The following is a 22,148-nucleotide window of genomic DNA, read 5'->3' on the forward strand; positions in this document are numbered from 1 at the left end:
ACCGACTTCCTGCCACTCTCCTAACTCCAGGAATGTGATTACATTTGTTTTAAAACCGTGTATTTCAGGGGGCATCACACCCTTAATTGGGGGTTTGAGTACAATTGAGTTGAACTAATTAACTTATTTTATTTTATGTCCAAAGTGGGACCTAGGGGCTCATGAACCTCCATGGCGATGCAAATCAAATACAAACCAGCATTTTGAGCCAATAGCTTGGCACTTAAAAGACAAACAGGATGGCACCATTGACTCGAATGAGTGTACCTTTGAATCTAAGAGTCCTGTGTCCCTCTTCTCATTGGCAGAGAGGGTGGGACCCAATCAGAAAGACAAAAGATGAATTACAATGACTAGAATGGCGTGAAAGTCCACGGGGGATCCCCATCCTTCCAGGTGGATGAGGTGGGAGGGGGGAAGATTGTCAGGAAACAACATTTCTAGTCTCACTGGACACCCCCACCCCCCACCCCCTACCCCCCCCTCCCGGGCAGGTGTTTCGATAACGAGAGACAGAAAGAGGTTGAGAGCTCTGGAGAAAGGGCAAGCTCGCCCAGGAAGGGAGCGAGCCCGTCACGGAGTCGCACCGAGTCTATGGGACTGGGGACCCCGGAGCAGACCCCAAGGGCCAGCGTGTGCGGGCGCCCTAAGAGACTAGCACCTTCCCGATCGCGTGGAGCCAGGAGGGGAGGGCCCCCCGGGCTGAGAGAAGGCGGGAGGGAGGAGCCGCCGCCGCTACCGCTGCCTCTGCCGCCGCCGCCGCCGCCGCCGCGGCTGCTGCTGCCGCTGCTGCTGTTGCTGCTGCGGGGGCGGAGGTGGCGGCTGCGGCCGCGGCGCCGCGGCGGCAGGTGGCCCAGCGCGGGGCAGGAGGCGGGGAGGGCGGGGAGAGAGAAGGTGGCGCCTCCGGCGAGGGCCGGTCCCGGGGCCGGGCTCTGCACCAGGTGACCCTGTTCCGGGCTCGGATCCGGCCGGCCCTCGCGGTCCCCTCCCCCGTCTCCCCCTGGAGCCGGGCTGCGCGGGGCAGGAGGAGCAGCAGCCGCCGCCCGCAACGGAGCAGGACTGCCCCGGCCCCGGAGCAAGAGCTATGTCCCCCCGGCCCGCGGCGGACAACGGGGAGGAAGAGGAGGAGGAGGAGGAGGAGAGCCCGAGGGGCTGGACAAGAGGGGGTCCCCCGGGCCTCGGCGGCCGCCCCTCCACTATACTCCTGCTCTGCTGCCTGGTGAGCTGCCCCTGCCCTTGCCCTACCCTGTCCCCCACCTCCACTCTCTGGCTCCCTCCCTCCTGGCATCGATCTCCCCAGGGTGTGGTGTGTAGAGCTGGGGACCGGGCGGCCGCCGCGGCCACTGGGCTCTCCTGCTCCCGTGGCGGGCAGGCTGGCAAGCAGGAGGAAAAGCCTTTAGTTTTCTTTCTTTCCTTGCCTGCTGCGCACCAGGTGCTCCAGGCACCCGAGAAGGGGAGCTCAGGTACCGGAGTGTTCTGGGCTGGACCGGGAGTTTCTTTCTTTTTCTTTTCTCCTTTCCTCTTCCTTTCTCCCAAACTCACGTTCTCCCGCAGCATCTCTCCCACGCACCCATCTCTACCTCAGAGAATGCCCCTTCACCCAGGATTTCGTTTCAAACTCACTCCGGACTGCCCAGTCCTCTCTCTCTCTCTCTCTCTCTCTCTCTCTCTCTCTCTCTCTCTCTCTCTCTCTCTCTCTCTCTCTCTCTCTCTCTCTGTCTTAAGTTCCCCTCTCTCCCCCACCCTTATTTTCCCACTCACTAATAAACCCCGGGCGCCTTTTCTTCCTCTGCCCAACTCCTTTATATTCTGTGCTCACACTCTCCTTCTTGATTCCTGATCCCACAACATATCCTTCTGTGAACCTGGAATTACCAACGCTCTTGAACTCCTTCCCAGTTTCTCCAAAGTTTCAGATGTCAGAAGAGGCACGATTCTAGATAACATATTTAACAGTATTTTATTTTCACTTAGTTATGCCTTTTGTCTTATGATTTCAATTTGGTCTATGCATTTGTTTATCATCCACAACCAAAGTCAGTAACCTATACTTTAAAGCTATTAAATTTAAGTATAATGTAGACTGTTGAACCAGGGTGATAAAATTATCTCTAAATTCTCATTATTTTTCCTGAGTTAAATAGTAATGGATTTGCAGGTTGGCACTCTTTGTACAACACACCTTACCTTTCAGGATCCTGTACAAGCCTGGTGTTATCTCACGATGTATTACTGTAAATAATCGAAATAGTAAATGCTGAATCATGAAACTGATGTAATAGGAAATTTACAGAATGCTAAAGAAATTAACCAGTATATATCCAGATTTCTTATCATTTTTTTGGTATTGTCATTGTTGGGGGAGTGGATATGGGGGAAGAGATTAATTCCCTGTAGTGGTTAAGAACTGCTTGGAAAGTGTGGGAAAAGTGAAAATGTTTCTCTCTGGGATTTGGTACCCAGAACCTTTTTTTACTTTTTTTTTTTACTTTTATGTGCCTTTCTACCATTATGTTTGACTTCTTCAAATCAGAAACCACTGTGATAGCAAAACATCAATTTTAATTCTACCTTGAAATCTACCTGTTGAAATGTACACTGCTTTTCATCTTACTTTGGAATTACCAAGTGTTGTGTATGGAATTACCTAAACATTTTCAGCCAAAGTTGTCATTTTAAATGAAGAAAAAATGTATCAGTCCAAGAACTATCATTATTTAATACTTGTGCCACAGGGATGTATAGTACAGTGTAATTAACAAAACTATGCTTTCGCAAATGACAGAGTTCTTACCTAAATAGATGATTCCTTTCTGTGAGGTACTCGTACACCAATATAAATGAAATAATGTGAGAGGATTACAAGTGGAGAAGACCCTTCCTTTCCCCTCCCCCAGGCTGGAAAGAACAGAAGCCCAGGTTTTTATAGCTTCTGGCATATAGGGTAGGTATAAAAAAGGTTGGAGGCCAAAGGTAATATCTGGGGAAATAGAAATATTTGGGGAAGAATATGAAGTTTTCTTTGAGAAGAGGGGAAAATCAAGAAACGGGGCAGTACACAAAAGAGAAATGATGTTTATGGATATACTAAAGGCTGTGAGGTGGTGAGGAAGAGCACCAAAAAAGAAAGAGATTCCAGAAAACCCTGTAACATGAAATATAACTAGAGCATGGGTGAATGTCTTGGTAAAGAGAGAAGGAAGGGAAATTTTTTTTTTTTTGAAATATGAAGAACAAAATGTCAGTGATTCTTGTCCATTTATGAGTCCATCAGATACACCTCTGGATTACCATCCAATGATAGAAATAAGAACTCTTATTTCCCAATTTAATGCAAAGATCTTACCAATCAAGCAAGAGAAAGACTTAAAATATTTTTAAGACCTACTAAGGCTAGTTAAGTTTCTTATTGGTTAGCTGGGTTTTGGGAAAAGTATAGTATTTGTGGGTTTTCTCATAGGCCAAGTTCCCTTTAAGGCTGCATATCACAGGTTTAAGTGATGTTGAGGGGAACTGGTGATATGAGATGAGTAGTTTTTTGGAGGTTTGTAAAATAATACAGTGTTGGCTAGTCAGTCTCCTAAGAGAGTACTGTTTGGGGAGCCCTGTCCTAGGTGCTGCTATTGAATACAAAAGAATAAAAGGCCTGCTTTCTGTCCTGGAAGTTTACAAACTGCTTAGGGAAATCTAACATAATGAAATGACCAAAGGACCCTGAGAGAAGCAAGATATCAAGTACATCTCACAAAATGACTTCATAAACTTGTTACAGAGAGACAGCAGGATATAGTGGAATGAACACTGCTTGGTTTTACAGTAGTGACAGGGTTCTAGTTCTGTCTCTGCTACTAATTACCTTCATGCCCTTTAACAAACCAATTCTCTTTGCCTTGGTTTCTTCAACTGTAAAGCGAGGGCCTTGAACTCAGTGATATCTAGTCATCTATGAATGTAAATGCTGAGTGGATTTAAGTAATGGAATCATCAGTCAGTGGGGATTAGTCAGAGAAAGGGTTTTATTTTTTAAGCAGGATTGAGAAGGAGACACAAGGTACTTGAATTGGTACAGAAATGGAGACCATTTCAGATATTAAAGAATTTCAAGCAAGTTCACTTGGCTGAAGTTCAGGAATATCTACGCATCCATCCATCTATCCATCCATCCATCCATCCATCCATCCATCCATCCATCCATCCATCCATCCATCCATTCATGTATTCAACAAATTTTTAGGACTCAAGAGATGTTAATACAAATAGGACTAGATACTTGGTCTCAAGGAGCTTATAGTCTAGTTAGGTTTATACACAGAGAAGTACACTTTAGAATATGATAAGTGCTGTGAGACAGGAGTGGGAGGGATCAGGGATAGAAATGTGGAGGTGGTAACATTTGAGTAGAACCTTGAAAGATAGGTTGGACTTCATTAGATATTAGATAGGAGGGAAGAGGTCAGTGTTTTAGGAATAGGGAACAGTAGTATGAATCAAGTGTAGGGGAAGGGTACGATTCATTCAGGGAATAATGAGTAATATGTTTTCCTGGAATTTGTAATATATGAGAAAAATTAGCTTGAGAGAAAGCTACAGAGGTAGGTTGGGACCAGAGAGTAGAGGGTCTTGAGTTTTAGGTCCATCCTAAAGAGTTTGGTCCATCTATACCCTGGAATTCCTACCTTTTTTGTGTCATGGACACTTTTGGTGGTTTGGCAAAACCTATGGACCTCTTCTCAGAAAATTGATTTCAAATAATTGAAGGAAATGCTAAATTTTTTTGGGGGGGGGGTTGCCATCCAAGTTCACAGACCCTCTAAAACCTATCCAAATTCAGAACTCCTGTTCTATATCCTAGATACAAAGGAATATTCCATACTTTTGAAATATCCTTTTCCCTTCATACTTAAATGCATAGGACTTAACTGATCATCAGTTGTGCTGGAGCTTCTCATGAAGAGATTGTGTTATATCTAAAGTAAAATAATATCAACTAATAGAGAAGGAACCAGTAGTGAAAATGACAGAGAAGCAGCACTTTAGTAGTAAAAGTACAAGATTCTTCATCTTTAGTAATGTCAGAGGAGGTCTTTGGAATCTTCCCTTCTTTTAATTCTATTACCAAGGGCCTGTCAGTATGAGTTGCTGAGCTTACGTGTGTGTGTAAGCACATCTCTGAAGGGGTCGAGTCAACAAGCATTTACTAAGATGTTGTTATATGTCAGGCACTATGCTAAGCTTTGAGGATACAAAGAAAAGGCAAAAAAGAGAATGGGTGTTGAAGGTGTCTTTGGACACTTTCCAGATTCAGGTATAAATGATTGGTTGAATTTTGTTTGATTTGATACTACCTCTTCTTTATTGCCTTCAATGAAGCTTCAATGAGGCTAAATTTGCCTTCAATGAAGCTAAAATCTGAGAGCTGGCTAGGTAGCATGCTGCTTTTAACCACACATCCTTATACATGAGTATGCAATAGTCAGTGCCCAAAGCAGATATTTTGTTCTATATTAGCTGGGGCTTCACAACCATCAATGTTAGCCCAAGAAGAGTACTGTGACTGTAGCTAGGATACTGCCAAAGCATGAATAATTGTGATGAGGCCTGAACGATAAGTCACAGAAACCATGCCAAACAATTTTTTAAAAAGACAAACCGTGGTCACAGCTGCTTTCTGAGGAGTCTGAAGTCAGTGAATGTCAGAGAGCAGCGAGGCCTTCTGGATGGTAACCTTTGTAGCACAGAGGAGTGGGGTTCTGTTAGCTGAGGCAACCGCAGTGGTCTGAGCAGTCTTCAAAAATGTCACGTCTTATCCAACACAGTAACTGTGGTCTCATCTGATTAGATATTCACCAGTTATATCTTATTGGTGTCTCACTTGGCTAGGACCTGAGAGTCCACCACAGCACCATCTGTGAGATATGGCTTTGCTAGAATGCAGCTCTGCCCATTCCCAACAGTGGCCTTGAATGTGTAAAGGGGTTTTTTTTAATTGAAAAATAAGTGTCCTGATCACCAGTATCAAAGGCAGCTGTAGAGCTAAAATAATCAGTGCGGATATTTGTACTTGTTAGACAGCAAGAGGACAAAGAAGTAAGAGGGTTTTAGGATAGCAGATGTATGTGGGGGGACAGCAGATCATAGCCGTGATGGATATCAGAGAGTTTTCAGTCAGTGGTGATAGACGGCATTCTTTTTTATTTAAAGACTTTTATCGATATCTTTTATTTTTACACCATCCATGTTTCCTCTTGTAGTCTTCCTCAAATCCCTCCCCGGAGAGCCATCCCTTGTGGTGGGGAGGGAGTGTGGGAAAACTTTTTTGAAATGGGAAAAAGAGGAATAAAAGAAAAAAAATCAGCAAAACAGATCAATATATTGAAAAAAATCAGACATTATGTGCAACATTTACACCAATATCACACAACCTCTGCACAGGAATGGGAGGAGGGATCTTCTATGGGGCAATGCCTGACTCTGACTATCATGAATTTATTGATCAACGTACTAAGTGTTGAATACCATGTCTAGTAATCACTGGGGACCATGGATCATTGAATACCTACCTCACTTTTACATAGCGCCTTGTTTATAAAGTGCAATATTATATTATTTGATTTGATCCTGACAACACCCCTGTGAGGTACTGGAAATATTATTTCTCTTTTAAAGATCAGGTAAACCGAGGCTCAGAGAAGTTAAGTGACTTGCTGCACCACACAGCTATTAAATATCAGAGGCAGGATCCAAATCTTGATATGCCTTGACTTCCAAATCTAGCAATCTTTCCATTATGCCAAACTGCTTCTCAAATTAGTTAAACAAATAAGTAAGCAAACAAAATCTTTTATTTTTGTTGAAGGTTTCAGTCTCCCCACCATACTGACAGTTGTGCTGTCCTTCCTTCCTATTTATCCTGTTTATAGAATGCCTCAGGCAGTAAGAAAGCTTACAGAGGGAAAGCAAGAAGAAGGGGGAAAAAAGAACTTGAATAATTCACTAACATATTAACCCAGATGCAGTATAAGCTGAAATTCATAATACTTAGCCTTCTGTTTTGCTGGCCCTTACTTTGCGGAGGGAATCCTTAGTCCCTGGAAGGAATCAAGGGGCTGTTGGGGCCATGTGGAACTCCAGAGATGCTGCTGTTTCCATGTATTTGCTTTTTTCACTTCTTTGCTAACAGAAAGACTTGGTAGAATTATGGTGATGGGAATGATGGTAGTAGCGGTTGTAGTAGTGAGGTGGTGGTGGCGGTAGTGGTGATAGCAGTGGTGATGTGATTGTAGGTAGTAAGTCATTCTAGACAAGAGTGAAACTACTGAGGATGCTGGAGTTAGGTGAGCTCAAATACTTCCAGAGGGCTGGAGAAGTGGTTCTTGAGAAGTTATTCAATCACCTGCTGCTTGAACTTTGGACTGTAGTTACAGAGGTGAGCAGAGAACTTCAGGCCACAGTTACAGCCACGGGTTCACTTTATGTTGCAGGGCTTCTTGGGATATGGCCAGAGAGTGTGAATGCTTCCACATAAGCCATTAGTCCTTGTGAAGCAGTTCTCAAACCTTTTTATCTCAGAATGCCTTTGTAAGACTTCTGAAAATTATTGAGGACTCCAAAAAGCTTTTGTTTGTGGGTTGTATCTATTGATATTTATCATATTAGAAATTAAAACATACAATTAAAATATTAATTTTTGCTATCGTACAGTCATTTCCCATGACCCCAATTTGGGGTTTTCTTGACAAAGATATTGGAGTGGTCTGTTTTTTCCTTCTCCAACTCATTTTACAAATAAAGAAACTGAGGCAAACAGGATTAAAATGATTTTCCCAGGGTCACACACTTATTAAGTGTCTGAAACCATATTTAAACTCACAAAGATGAGTTTTCCTGACTTTAGGACTGGCACTCTATCTACTGTCACTGCAGCACCTAGCTGCTTCTAAATATTTATTAATTCATTTAAAAAACAATAAACCCATTACATGTTAGCATAAATAATATTTTATTCAAAATAACTATATTTTCCAAAACAAAAAGAGTGAGAAGAATAGCATTGCTTCACACATTTTTGAAAATCTCTTTAATGTCTGGCTTAATAGAAGCTGGATTCTCATCTCTGCTTCTACATTCAATCTGTTGTCATATGTTTTGGTTGAGGTACATGAAGAAAATCTAGTCACACATATATGTAGTTGGGCAACTACAATTGGTTAATAGGCAATAACATCTTGGTATTATTATGAAAATAGTTTTGACCTTGCAGACCCCCTAAAAGGGTCTTGGGGCCCTAAGAACACGCTTTGAGAATCACTGGTCTAATGCATTTGGGAGGGTGGGGGTGGCCTAAGCACCACTAAGAGTGGTAAATACTGTTCCAAAAGTATAATTATTTAATAAATGAAAGGAGTATGTTTCCGGAATCAAACAGTAGGTGTTTAATAAATGCTGGTTGAATGGAATGGAATTCTCTTGCTTGCTATCCATGGGTAATTTCGTCACAATGAATCTTGCTTTCTGACAGTATCACCTACTCTACTCAATGTTGTATTTTGTTGATAGAAACAAGACTTTTTTCTTATTCTCTAGCCCTACAAAAGGAGGGCTTTTTAAGCCAGAACTATTCCCTCCATGACTTGGAGAAAGCTTAAATCAGCAAACACATAGAAACATCTCCGCCTGATTTTAGTCTGAGCTTTTGACTTAGCACACTGAGTGTTTAGACTTTCATAATATGGTTTCATCATTGGGTTTAAAATTTATTTGCACTTCAGACATGTCTGTAAATACAAAAACACATTTTGGTGTCAAAAATGAATGAATTTGGGATTATTCACAAGCCCCCGCCCCCTCCTGCTATTGTCATCAGGTGAGTCATTTATTGTAAATATAAAAAATGTTTTCCTGTGGACTTCTCAATATTGATAACAGCCTTGGTATCAAGGGATGGTTGTTTGAGTAGAGTCTCTTCTCATTGATTTTTTTTTAAGTATATAGAACTCAGTCATCCCAAAGGAAGCAGTCGACAATATTGACTAATCCTTTTCCCATCTAGAAGAAACATAAATCCTTCAGAGTCTTGAATTCTATGTTGAATCTCACTCAGAAAAATAGTACATTTATTCCTCCCAGTCTGGGTTATCTGTCATGGAAGCATGTGTACAATTGATTTTTTTAAAAATCTACAAAATAATTGGGTATTGCTGAAAGCACACCCCTCCCATGAAAAATATCTTCATTTTAAAATTGAATTTGGTATTTCATAGATGAAGTACCATAGAACTAAGCTTTTGTATACAAAGATGATAGTCAATGTCTTAAGAGTGTCTTAAGAGTTAGTGTTCTTTGTTCTTTAAACTCAAAGAACAGATAGACAACAAAGGACTCTTGTGTATAACTTGTGGGATATAAGGAAGGCCCACATACCCAAAACTGTCTTTCCCCAGAACTGTCATTCTGTCTAGGTAAAAGATTTTTTTAAGTAAAATTTTAAAAAAATATTTTATTTTTTCCAATTACATATAATAACAATTTTTAACATTCTTTAAAAAAAAATAGTTCCAAATTCTCTTCCTCTCTCTGTTTCCTCCCCTTCCTTGAGAAGGTAAGTAATTTGATATAGATAATACATGTGCAGTCATGTAAAACATTTCCATTTTGCAAAGAAAACACAGACCAAAAAGAAGCAAGAAAAATGAAGTTTAAAAAGTATACTTTGATCTGTATTTAGACTCTATCAGTTCTTTCTCTGGAGGTGGCATTTTTCATCAATAAGTCCTACAGAATTGTCTGGGATCATTGTATTGCTGAGAATAGCTAAGTCATCCACAGCTGATCATCATACAATATTTCTGTTACTGTGTACAGTGGGTTCTCTTGGTTCTGCTCATTTCACTTTGCATCAGTTAAATAAGTCTTTACAGGTTGTTTTGAAACCATTCTGCTTATTGTGTCTTATAGCACAGTTGTATTCATCACAATCATATACCACAACTTATTCAGCCATTCTCCAATTGATGGGCATCCCTTCAATTTCCAGTTCTTTGTCACCATAAAAAGAGCTGCTATACATATTTTTGTACAAACAGTCCTTTTTCCTTTTTTTAATCTCTAGGGGCAGCTATGTGGCACAGTGGACAAAGCACCTGCCCTGGATTCAGAAGAACCTGAATTCAAATCCGACCTCAGACACTTTACACTTACTAGCTGTGTGACCTCTGGCAAATCACTTAACCCACATTGCCCTGAAAAAAAAAACAAAGAAAGAATCTCTTTGAGATACAGAACAAGTAATGGGATTGCTGGGTCAAGGGGTATGCATAGTTTCATTGCTCTTTTGGCATAGTTCTAAATTGCTCTCTAGAATGGTTGGATCAGTTCACAACCCCACCAACAGTGCATTAGTGTACCAATTTTTCCACACCCCCTCTAGCATTTGTTATTTTCCTTTTCAGTCATGTTAGCTGGTTTCATGGGTGTGAGGTAGTTAGGTAAAAGTCTTGTCTCCAGAAAGTCTGTTGAAATGTGACAGTGTTACCAGAAAATTGTAGCATGCCAACCTCAAATCATGCTTTATCTATCACATAATCATTCACATTATAAGGGCATCCTGTTTGTTGTGGGGAAATGGGATGGAGAATGAGGATCTAAGAAAGTTGGAAAGTTCTGGAACATAAAGCATTGGCAGCAGGAGATTGAGGAGCCCTGAATAGCTAGAGAAAATATGAGAGGACTTGCTACCTGGGAGGAAGGAATGAACAAAGATTAAATGGAAAGTGTCTAAAACAAGTTTCTCATCCTTTCAATTCTCCCTAGGGCCAACCCTTACCATCAAAGCCTTAATGTTGGAGGTTAAGAAACACAGACACACTAATGCATTGTTGTTGGAGCTGTGAATTGGTTCAAACATTCTGGAAAAGAATTTGGAATTATGCTATTTTTAAAGTACCTAAAATGTCTACACACTTTGACTTAAAGATTCCATAGATAGTCATACGCCCCAAGGAGGTTAAAGACAGAAAGATACTCCCATATACTCCCCTAAATTCTTAGTAGAGCTTTTTTTTGTGGTAGCAAGGAATCAGAAATAAAAGTAGTAGGTACCCATTGATTGATTGGGGAATGGCTAAGCCAATTGTGGCACATGAGTGTATGGAATATACATTACTGTGCTCCAAGAAATATGAAGAATATAATCATGGGAAGACATGTGAACCAATACAAGACATAAGCAGAATCAGGAAAACAACGTACATAGTGAATTTAACATTATAGTTGGAAAGAATAAATTTTTTTAAAACTCCACTGTGTAATTATTATGATCAAACTTTGACCTAAGGATAAGTTGAGAAATATACCCTCACTCTCTTTGCAGAGGGAAGGGGGAATATGTGTATGGAATATTGCATACAGTGTCAGAGATGTGACATAGACCCAGCATGGAAAGGAGAATTGAGTGGGGAATGATGCTTAGTGTGTCAATTGTTCTTGCTGAATTGTTTTTTTCTCTTTCCTTTTTATTCATTGTTAAATTTATTTTTTAAAAGTTCAGTGCCTTGTACAAACAAGGCACTCAATAAATGGCCATTCAATTGAATTGAAATGAGTTAAAAAAATAAAGAAGCTGGAATGAACGGAGGCAATGGGGTGTTAGATGGAAGGTGAAAGAACAAGGCAGTAACAGGAAGGCTATTGGTGCTATTGTTTTGTGTGGAGTTGTTGCTTGGGATCCTGCAGTGATGATGTATGATATGTCTTTGCTGTGGCCAGCATTAAATATTATGGTCTAATATTTAATAGGAAAAAATTAGTTGTTTTTATTTTATGTTAATACAATCTGGCATGTGAACAAATCCAGGAAGTTTAAATACAATGTTTATCCTGAAACTTCATTCTTTCATTAATTGACTTCCCCCACCACTGCAACAGGAAATGTTTAATAACCTCACATAAGATATGACAGGAAACCAGCTTAGCATAATCAATATTTAGAGTGTGATGTGTCACTGATCGGTGCTGGTTATATACATCCTGAAGGCAATGGCTATAAGCACATTGGTCCTGTTCCAACCCACAGTGTCACTGGCTTACATGCTCTGTATGTTTTAAAAGACAGCTCAGTGATCCAACCCACACTCTGGACAAGCTATGTTCTGTATCTTCAAGGCTGATCATCAGGCCTTTGCCCCACCCACCAAACTAAAAAACCTTTCTAATCTATGAGCCTTTGCCTGTACATTACTTCCTCCCCATTCTTTCAGTAATCTCCTTAGCATAATCCAGTAACCCACTGTTTTGTAACTGCCAATCTGTGGAAAAAATGATGGACCAAAAAAATTTGAATTGATCTATAAAACCTTTACTACCCAAAGACCTTACTTCTCAAAAACTATACATTTAGGGGGCAGTTAGGTGGCACAGTGGATAGAGCACCAGCCCTGGATTCAGGAGTACCTGAGTTCAAAAATCGGGCCTCAGACACTTAACATTTACTAGCTGTGACCCCCGGGCAAGTCACTTAACCCCAATTGCCTCACTAAAAAACAAAACAAAAACAAAAAAAAACCCTATACATTTAAAAGAGAGACCCCCCCCCCCCACTTCTTGCAACCTGCTACCAGCCCCTACCTTCTTTCTTGTTTGGGGAAATGCTATTTTGAATTGTACTGTTCTAGTCAGCGTAACTACATTTCACTTTTTTTATACACATTCTTCCGGACAAAACAGGAGTGATATGGGGACATCCTCCTTGAATAATGTTTCCCATGGCCCAGGGTTTCCTAGGCTCTGAGCTCACATAGACAAGGTCCAAATTTCAATGGTTAACCCAAATAGGATAATTTTGTCTTTTGGTGGATTATGTCCTGATTCAGTTTTGCTCTGGGAAATTTCCAAATATGTTCATGTCTCGAGTTCTACAAATAGGTATATATTTATGTGTGTGTATACATGTATGTATGTATGTATATATATGTATATATACATATAATATGCTCCCTTTTTGCTGAACAACAACTGAAAGTAATGCATATATACGTATCCAGTAAAGGAACTCCTTTACCTCACCCCCACAGAAAATGCAGGGCAAACAAAAGACTAACAGGAGCCCCCAGATACAGAAAATAAACAAGCACTCAGATCACCCATAGGAGCCCATATCTAAATACAGAAAACACAGAAACCTCTCACAGTAGTTCCTCTCAGAAAGAACTGAACTTGAGACTGCCAGCAGGGTAATATTCTTACATTTTGACAAATTTCTAGCTCTCCCACCAGTGACATAGTCCTTCTGAAACTAATAATTCCTCCTGTGGTTTGCACTACCTCTAGAAAGCAAACATATTTTGGGGCTGCTGGACAGGCAACCCCACTTCCAATCAGACCTACATTATATGAATAAGTCGCTGCAATAGGAGGGTATACTCTGATCTTCTCTCCTTCCCCCATCATGGTTTCAAATTTTCTCATTGCTTCTTTAACTGCAGGAGCCACATGGGTGATTCTTTTATTTCTCAGGAACTTTCAAAATTGGGGTTCTTTGTGTGGCAACCCAAAAGCTGGAACTGCTCAAGAAATCTCCCTTTTCTGGCTAGAAGGCTAGGTTATGAGATATGCTACATAGGGAATCAGAATCTCACCTACTCCTCAAAGGATGTTGTAGATCAAAAATCTTGCCCATGAATTTTGGGCTGAGTGGGACAAGTATAGTGTATTTGTTTCTTCCATGTGTATCTGCAGGAATTCTATGATTGCCATTGGCAGCTGACATCTCTTGACATGGAAAGTTCTACCAGAACATCTCTAACATCTGCTCAGAAAGGTCAAGAACCTGAGTATCAGGGGCAGCTAGGTGGAGCAGTGGATAGAGCACCAGCCCTGGAGTCAGGAGGACCTGAGTTCAGATCCTACCTCAGACACTTAACACTTGCTGGCTGTGTGACCCTGGGCAAGTCACTTAACCCCAATTGCCTCACCAAAACAAAAAACAAAACAAAAACAAAACAACAACAACAAAAAAGTACCTGAGTATCAGGAACTCTTCTCTTAGGTCATTTGAATAAGCTCATGTAACTTACCTTGTGCTTCTTCAACAATTCATCATTTCCTGCTGGGGGGGGCGGGGAGAAAATTGGAGGACTCCCCTCCTTTTTTGCCCCTAACCCCATATGCTTTCCAGAAGAAAAAAAAGGTACAAAAGAAAAAGGCAATAGAAAGAGGAACTGAGTAGGTTTGTTGGCTCACTTTTATTGATGAGTGCAGAGAGAAAAGGTGCCTCTGTTAACAGTTGCTCCTTACCAGATTCCAAGTCAATGAAGGTATCCCACTCAGGTCCAATCACAGAAAACCAGGAGTTTGTCTTTGTCCTCCAAGGAATAGTTTTCATAGCCATACTCTGTAGAGGAGAGATGTGGTTAGCAAATTTACCTGTTGGAGAGTGGAGAATTCTCCTGATCAAATACCTTTATAAATAAAACTCCCGCCCCCCCAACTACTAAGATATTCTTTTATATATGTAAACAAATGTATTCATATATATGAGCATATACTTAAAGATTATTCATCTCATTTCTTCTAGATTGTAATAGCTTAGTATCTTAGAATACTGTTTTCTCAGTATTCTTTAAAGATCTAAATACTGAACAATCTTGAATCACCAGTACCAAAATAATCAGAACTCTAAACTAACTAGACCTATTTTTGTACATTCAACTTTCAAAAGTAGCAAATTTAAAGAAAAGAAACTCACACCAGGGATTTCTTAAGTAAACAACTTCTAGGCTCCATCCTGGGATCAGTACAAGTTCAGTCTAATCTTTAATATTATCGCTACTTATGTCTATGGGGCTGAACAGGGATCATGGCTGTCCACAATGATGACCCCCCCCCCCAGCTACCCAAACAGATACTCTGAGGTCATCATCAATGAAAGTTCCAAATATGTCAACAAACTTACAAACCAGAAAAACAGACTGGTACATTTTAGAGAGATTTTCAGCAATAACAAGTTGAAACAACAAAAAGGTTTCCTATTTGACTGAAATTACTTGCAAATCAGAACAATGTTTCTTTCAACATTTTGGTTAATTGAGATTTTGCTATGCTGTCTTGTTCAATGCCAAGTGCTGACGGATAAGAGAAATATTTGATGATGCTGTAGGATGGTGCATGGAAGAGTAAGACAGTTTTTTAAAAGAATGAAGAGGAGGTTTAAAGTTATTCTTCTGAAATGGGATGCAAAACATACTATTTTACATACTATTTGCATGTCCTAGAGCAAGCTCATTGACTAGTATTTTTGGAGGCAGCATTTGGTGATATCTTGCCTATGTAAAAAAAAAATGAGTTACAAATCAGGTTATGTCTAAACCTGTTTTCAACATCATTGATCCTCCATTGCTTTGGGTCTGCTGTATAGTCAATCCGAATAGTTTGGTCCTCATTTTAAGGACATCATTGTACATCTTGAAAAATGAGTCAACGCATCAGTTGAATTTGCTGTTATTGCTACCATTGCTGGTTTTATTACCATTCCCTAGAGAATAGCATTCAATCCCAGATTTATAAATCAGGACTGAAACAAACTTTCTTTAAAGCTCACTACTTACTAATTATGAGATCATTTTATATCTGCTATAAACCTATAATTTAGACATATATGTGAAATTGTAACTTAATCATTTCACTGTAGGAGTGAAAATTAGGGGGCATACCAACTTCCTTTTTTTCCCTGAGGGTCTCAGAATCTATATACCCATAAACCCTCCCACCCATTTCCCATGACTTAGCAAAAAGAAAAGAAAAGAAAGTGGCTATTTTGGTTTCCTTTAGTTTCCTTTCCACCCGTTGGCCATGTTGTGACAATTGTATCTGATGGTGAAGCAAGTGAATCAGATTTTGTTCCTCCTTATCCAGAGTCAACTGGGCAATATACAAAGTGGTTTTCAAATTTTACATGTCATGATTCTTGGGTGGCCAACTTGAATTTAGGTGTGTATTTAGTTTCTTGGTCTGCTGACAAGACAACATCTATTTCTTCTTGGAAGAAATGGTCAGACCTGGAGCCATAGCAAATTTTGGTCAAAGGGACTCTAGGATAATAGCTAGTTTCTCTTCCTTCAACAAATAGGCAGCTAAAATATTTCTTAATATTTCTGGTGCTGAGCAGGCCCATTCTTGGTCTGAACTTGCCTTTGTTTGATTTTTTAGAACAATACAAGTCTGCTGGTCTACAACTTTGCAATTATAGGGAGAAGGTAGGGCCTTTTTTTTTTGCATTCTTGTTGACTTTACCCTTGGGGTGCACTTTGATCCCTTCTCCCTGATGAATCCTGACAGGTTCTGACCACTACTCTTTGAAGTCTTTCTTGACAATGGTTTTTACAGCATCTGAAGCTGGGGTGTCTCTTTTTAAACTGTAGCAGTCACTTCAATTGCTGCTAGCCTTGTTATGTCATAGCTCTCTTTTTGGAAAGCAGCTCCATGGACTGTTGCCACATTGTTCAGAGAGTAGCATTTTGATTAGCAGCTGCTCCTGTGCCAGGGAGTGGACCCACAAAGACTTTAATGTAGCCAATTCTTAGTTTGTATGATTTTTTTCTCCAGTGACACTTTCCCCTATGAAATTCACAAGCCCTTATAGAGCAAATCAATGGACAAGCATTTATTAAGTACCTACTATGTATCAGGCACTGTACCTGAATTTGCAAAATAGATGATAAACTATAAGTGGTATGTCATGGGATCTGACCTTGAAAGATTTGATATTTTTTTTTCTTTCAGAACTTTGTGCCATCTTTGGGTAGACAAACACTCCTGACTACATCACTAATCCCAGAAGCCAAGCCAAGTGTGACTTACAAAGATTTCATTCATGTCATTGTTATCGAAGGAAACGTTCGCAATGTTTCTGAAGTTTCAGTTCAGTATTTATGTTCTCAGCCTTGCGTGGTCAATTTTGAAGCCATTGTTTCATCTGAATTCAGAAGCAGCATTCCTGTGTATAAGAAGAGATGGATGAATGAGAAACATCTTCATACTAGGAGAATTAAAATGGTGCATGTGAAATTCCCTAGCATCATGGTTTATCGAGATGATTATTTCATCAGACACTCCATTGCAGTCTCTGCTGTGATACTCCATGCCTGGATCACTCACAAGCACAGTGGAGATCTGAGTGCAAGATGGGAAGAAAATTTCTTACATGCTATAACAAAGAACTTCACTTTGTTGAAATCAGTCCCACCTTTTGAACGTCCTTTCAAAGATCATCAAGTATGTCTTGAGTGGAACATGGACTACATATGGAACCTACAGGCAAACAAGATTCCCCAATGCCCTCTTGAAAATGGTAGGTATGGTGGCCTTATTCCTTGCTGGAATACCATTTTTTTCTTCAGATGACCAGTATCAGGACAGGAGAGCATTTTATGATTTTAGTAGAATTTGAAGAGAGGAGATTTATTTTATAAAAGATAAAGTCCTTTCCCTGACCATTCCTCAATCCAAACTCTCAGTTTCTGTCATCTGTGGGCTACTTCACACTTTGTTGGGAAGTGAGGCTGGAAGGAAGCATGGAAAAGGAGAAAATAAGAAACAAAAATTAAGGAAAGTGACAATAAGAGAGATATTCTAGTTTCTGTGCTCCTGCACAGAAATGCAGGAGCAGAATAGAACCACCACACATGAACACAAAAGAATTAGACCATTGTTTCTATCTACCTCAAGCGCTAGTAAAAGGGAAGAACATTCTGTATGGCCATGGATATATGCGATGGTTTGGTGGCAAACATTCAACCATCAGCTCTTTCCCCCCAAAAATGTACATAAGATGCACTTTTAAGTTTAATATGCATTATTAACATTTTCTCCATCATTTTCTTAAGCCTAGAAATCAACAAAACAATAAATCAAGCCCTGATTTATAGTTTGCCAATTTCCGAGGTGTTAAACACACACTAAAAATGTAATGATCAACTCAAAAGCTGGCTCAAGCTAGCTCCAGCATAGCCCTGGCTGACCTCATCATGATTCGGTATACATGCTGTGTGTGTGAGAGAGAGATGGTGGTGGAAAGCTAAGTCAGAGAGTTGGAGAACTCTATCCTCAGACGGCGGATGGTCTTTACCTTGATTGTCTACACACTGGCACTGAGATCAAACAGAAATACCTTGATACAAAACAACTTGAATGGTTTCCTAGCTTTCTTACCTAACCCTTTGGCAATATGGACTCAATCTATATCCTAACCCTGAGAAGCCCGTCAAGACCTTGTGGTTCAAGGATAAAAGCTATGATGCCCTTTGATAGGAGTTAGGCTCCTTGAGGACAAGGACTGTTTCACATTTGTCTTAGCATCACCAGAGCCTCAGACAGTGCTTGAAACATAGTAAATGTTTCATAAATGTTTGTTGATTGCTTACTCCAGTGAGATTAGAAAGGTATCAAGGTTCATCAAAATCCTACCCTTCTCTTATGACACATAGGTGGAATCAGAAAATCTAGGCTTAAATTCCAGTCCTGTTATTAACTGCTGATGTGACCCTGGACAAATCACGGTCTCCTTGAGCCTCAGTTCGCTCATCTGTAAAATGAGGGAGTTGAATTATGAGATGTCTATTGTCTGACCTAGCTCTAAATTCAATGATCCTGTCATCTTTCAAACTTTGGGGATTCCCACAAGTGCTTCATGAATTTAGAGACCTGGACCATTGTCTCCTTCCTCTTGTTACCTATACCTTTGTCACTTGTTGTAAAAGAATTCCTGCCAAAGGTCCCATGCGGAAAAGTTGAGGGGTGGATGGAGAAGGAAGCTGTAGTACTTTATTGGCACCACCAAAATATGGCTATTTACATCATGAAAAAGGAATCAGTCCAGTCCATGTGATCTTATTAAATAGCTGGTTAGAATAAAATTGTCCTAGTGAAATAGTACATTGGCAATATTTATATTTTGTTTTAATTGCATCTCTATGTGAGTGAGAAGTCCTCACTTGTTCTTTAATAGCTAGCCAGGACTTTATACTTTTACTGGGCTGCAAACCTATTGATACCAATGAGAGGAAATCTAATTCCCTTGCTGGGCATGTAATTAAATGTCTGGAATAAATAGGGTCACATTTATTTCGATGATCAATATGTATATTTCATACCATCAGAACCTCATACTTGCATCTGTCTGGAATGCCATACACAGTGGGTACCTAATTTGTTAAGGGGAATGAAGCACTGGGCATATGCAGTACACAGCTTTCAGTTGCTTCCTACTTTGTTATGGCTTAATGATTCCATTTCATGTTTGGCAAATCATATATTTCTCATTGAAGAATGAATGAATCGAGAGCTGGAAGTTTAAAAATGAAGTCATTTATGAGCTTACTGAGTTCCCAGAGCTTCTGAACATAACCTTAAAATGTGAAATTCTTTTTCTTTATTCCATATTCACAATGCTCAGAAATAGCTCAGTGGGATTTTTTTTTCTCCAGCTTTTCTTTGGCATATTACCTTTGGGATGCAAGCCAATCTAACCTACCTTAACTCAGAGGAAAACCTTTATAAGTGTTTAAAGCAGACCAAAATAGGGGACTTCTTAACCTGCACCATTAACAGCACTATAATGTGCTCCCCCTTCCAGAAAGAAACATGTCCCTAATACTCTTCCTAAAAAGAAAAATCAAAAGAGAAGATAAAATAGTTTTCAAAAGGAACACATGAAGACTTTTGTTCTCCATTATGGCTGGGGAATGGATGAGGTCCAGCCCTAATGTTGTTCACAGCAGGACGGCCTTGTTTGGCTGGTAAGTGAACAGGAGTCAGCTCTAAACAATAAGATGGGATAAAGAAGGTAGAGGATTGATAAATTGTTCTCAGTCAGTGGGACTTCTTTCAGGCTCAGTCCCTTTCACCATCTGATTCCAGCAGCAACATGGCTTTCCTGAGATACATACTTTGTCAAGTGTCTGATGTATTGTGATGGCTCTGCCTGTGGGCTACTGTACACACATATTTATTTTACTTTCCTATTGCTCTATAGAAATATTCAGGGCGAGTCAAAGTCTCTTTGCACCTGCCACAGATTAGTGTTATTAGAGAGTTCTTCTACCCAAATACAAGCAGGTTTCTTATGTTAATTTAGAAGACAGACATGTTGCAAGTACTGTGTGCTTTTTTTCTCTACATCTTCTCTAAGGAAAAGCCTACCCCCTTATAATTGTATCCCCATAGATGCAGCACTGGAGATCTTGTTCAACCCTTGACTCCATGCTTATCTGTAAGCCTGGAAGAATAATTTCAAATGCGGAAACTCCAAGCCAGCTCTCATAACAAATCCCCAGTTATGTCGTACCACTCTGCTGGAAGCATTGATGTTAGAAGTTGGCCCTGACTCATCTCTCTAGGCTGATCGAATCATACAATTAGTTGCACAAAATACCCAAATTCACCCTTGTCTTTCTTTCCATGGAGGGCTGTGTCTAACCAAAAAAAAAAAATGCTTGAGTAACTGAAATCATTCCCAAGTACTTTGGCGCAGTGGGAGAGGGCTGAGCATGGAGCATTGAACTTGGGAGGCCTAGAACCTGAGCTGAAATCCCAGCTCTGCCACTTACTACTACCTGTATGACCTTGGACAAGGCACTGAACCTATCTGAGCCTCAACATCATTTTTAAAATGAAAGGGTCAACTAGCTTGACCTCTGAAGTCCCTTTCATCTCTAGATCTGAATCATAATCTATCAATATGAGTTGGTCAATTAATGTGATCTACCAAAAGGAGCCCCAAAAGGTTGACTTTTAGAAGTAAATCCCATTGCTATTTCAGAAGGTACTCACCATGTTAGCTTGAATTCACTATTCTTAGTACAATCAGAAGTAGTCAGGGTGAATTAGCTTGAGCTATGCCTAGTGGCCTGGAATTGATTCAAGTATTGAAAATCCAAGAAGCACATGCTAAGCTATTTGATATAACCCACCAAAGGCACCTATTTTTCCATGAGATATGAGTAAGAAGCCTTGGTCATGACTCCATATTGATTTTTCAGAATCACTAAAGGGGAAGAACTCCTCATTTGTGTTAGACATTTTCTAGTGACTCATATGTTCATAGACTCAGAAGGGACCATCTAAATCATCTCATGCAAGCCAAACATTATTTATCTTCGTTTTATTGACATCCCTTGGTTTAACCTCACCTTCATTTTCAAATATATCCCTCCCTCTCCTCTCCCCATCAACTCATCCCTTATAACAAATAGCAATAGATAAAGAGGAAATAAAAGAATGTGAGTAAAACTAAACAACACGTCAACCATGTCTGATAGTATATGTGATATTCTACACCCATAGTTCCCAACCACGTCAAAGAAGGGAACGAGAAGCAAATTCTCATCTCTTTCTCCTGGGTCAAGCTTGGTCATTAGAATTACATAGAAATCACTGACTTTTTAATTTTTTTCAATTTATGTTGTTATAATCATTGTGTACCTTATTTTTATAAGTCTGCTTACTTCAGTCTGCATTTGTTCATATGAGGTTTCCTATACTTTGCAAATTCTTTGTTTTTTAAAGGACAGTAATATTCCATAACACTCATGTACCACAATTTCTTTAGCTAATTTCTAATCAATTTTCATCTACTTTGCTTCAAATTCTTTGCTACCACAAAAAGTCCTGCTATGAATTTTTTGGGGCCTATCTTTCTATCTTTTACCTCCTTGGGGTGAATGCCTGGTGGTGAGATCTCTTGATCAAAAGATTGACCTTTTTAGTATCTTTTAAAAAGCATATTTCACATTCTTTTCCAGAGTGGGCAGACCAATTCATAACTCCATTAACTGTATGTTAGTGTTTCTCTCTTTCTACAGCCCCTCCATACTAGCTATTTCCATTTTTGTCACCTTTGTCAATTTGCTGGGTAACAAGTAATACCTTAGAGTTGTTTGGATTCACATTTCTATTATCATTAATGATTTGGAAAAATCTTTCATATGGTTTATAATAATATAGTAACATAATAGTTTTCCATTCTTTTGAGAACTCTTTGTTAATATCTTTTGACTACTTATCTGTTGGTCATATATTTGACTAAGTTCCCTATATGTCTTGGATAGTAGACCATTTCAGAAATATTTAATGCAAACAGTTTTGCCCATTCAGTGATT

The 22,148-nt window shown here is 39.8% G+C and overlaps 1 protein-coding gene across 2 annotated transcripts in view; it reads left to right on the forward strand.

Moving 5' to 3' along the window:
* Positions 1–865: 865 nt before the first annotated feature.
* The window catches only part of SEL1L3 (SEL1L family member 3), a 129,574-nt gene continuing 108,291 nt past the window's right edge, over positions 866–22,148 (forward strand). Inside the window, exons 1-2 of one of the 2 annotated variants that reach the window (XM_043971344.1) lie at positions 866–1,219; positions 16,774–17,341. In XM_043971344.1, the coding sequence (XP_043827279.1) occupies positions 1,085–1,219; positions 16,774–17,341 (703 nt within the window). In that variant the 5' untranslated portion in view covers positions 866–1,084. The remainder of the gene's footprint in view (positions 1,220–16,773; positions 17,342–22,148) is intronic. The other variant, XM_043971343.1, reaches the window with a different exon arrangement.

This window comes from Dromiciops gliroides, chromosome 6, assembly GCF_019393635.1.
Source record: "Dromiciops gliroides isolate mDroGli1 chromosome 6, mDroGli1.pri, whole genome shotgun sequence".
NCBI lineage: Eukaryota > Metazoa > Chordata > Mammalia > Microbiotheria > Microbiotheriidae > Dromiciops > Dromiciops gliroides.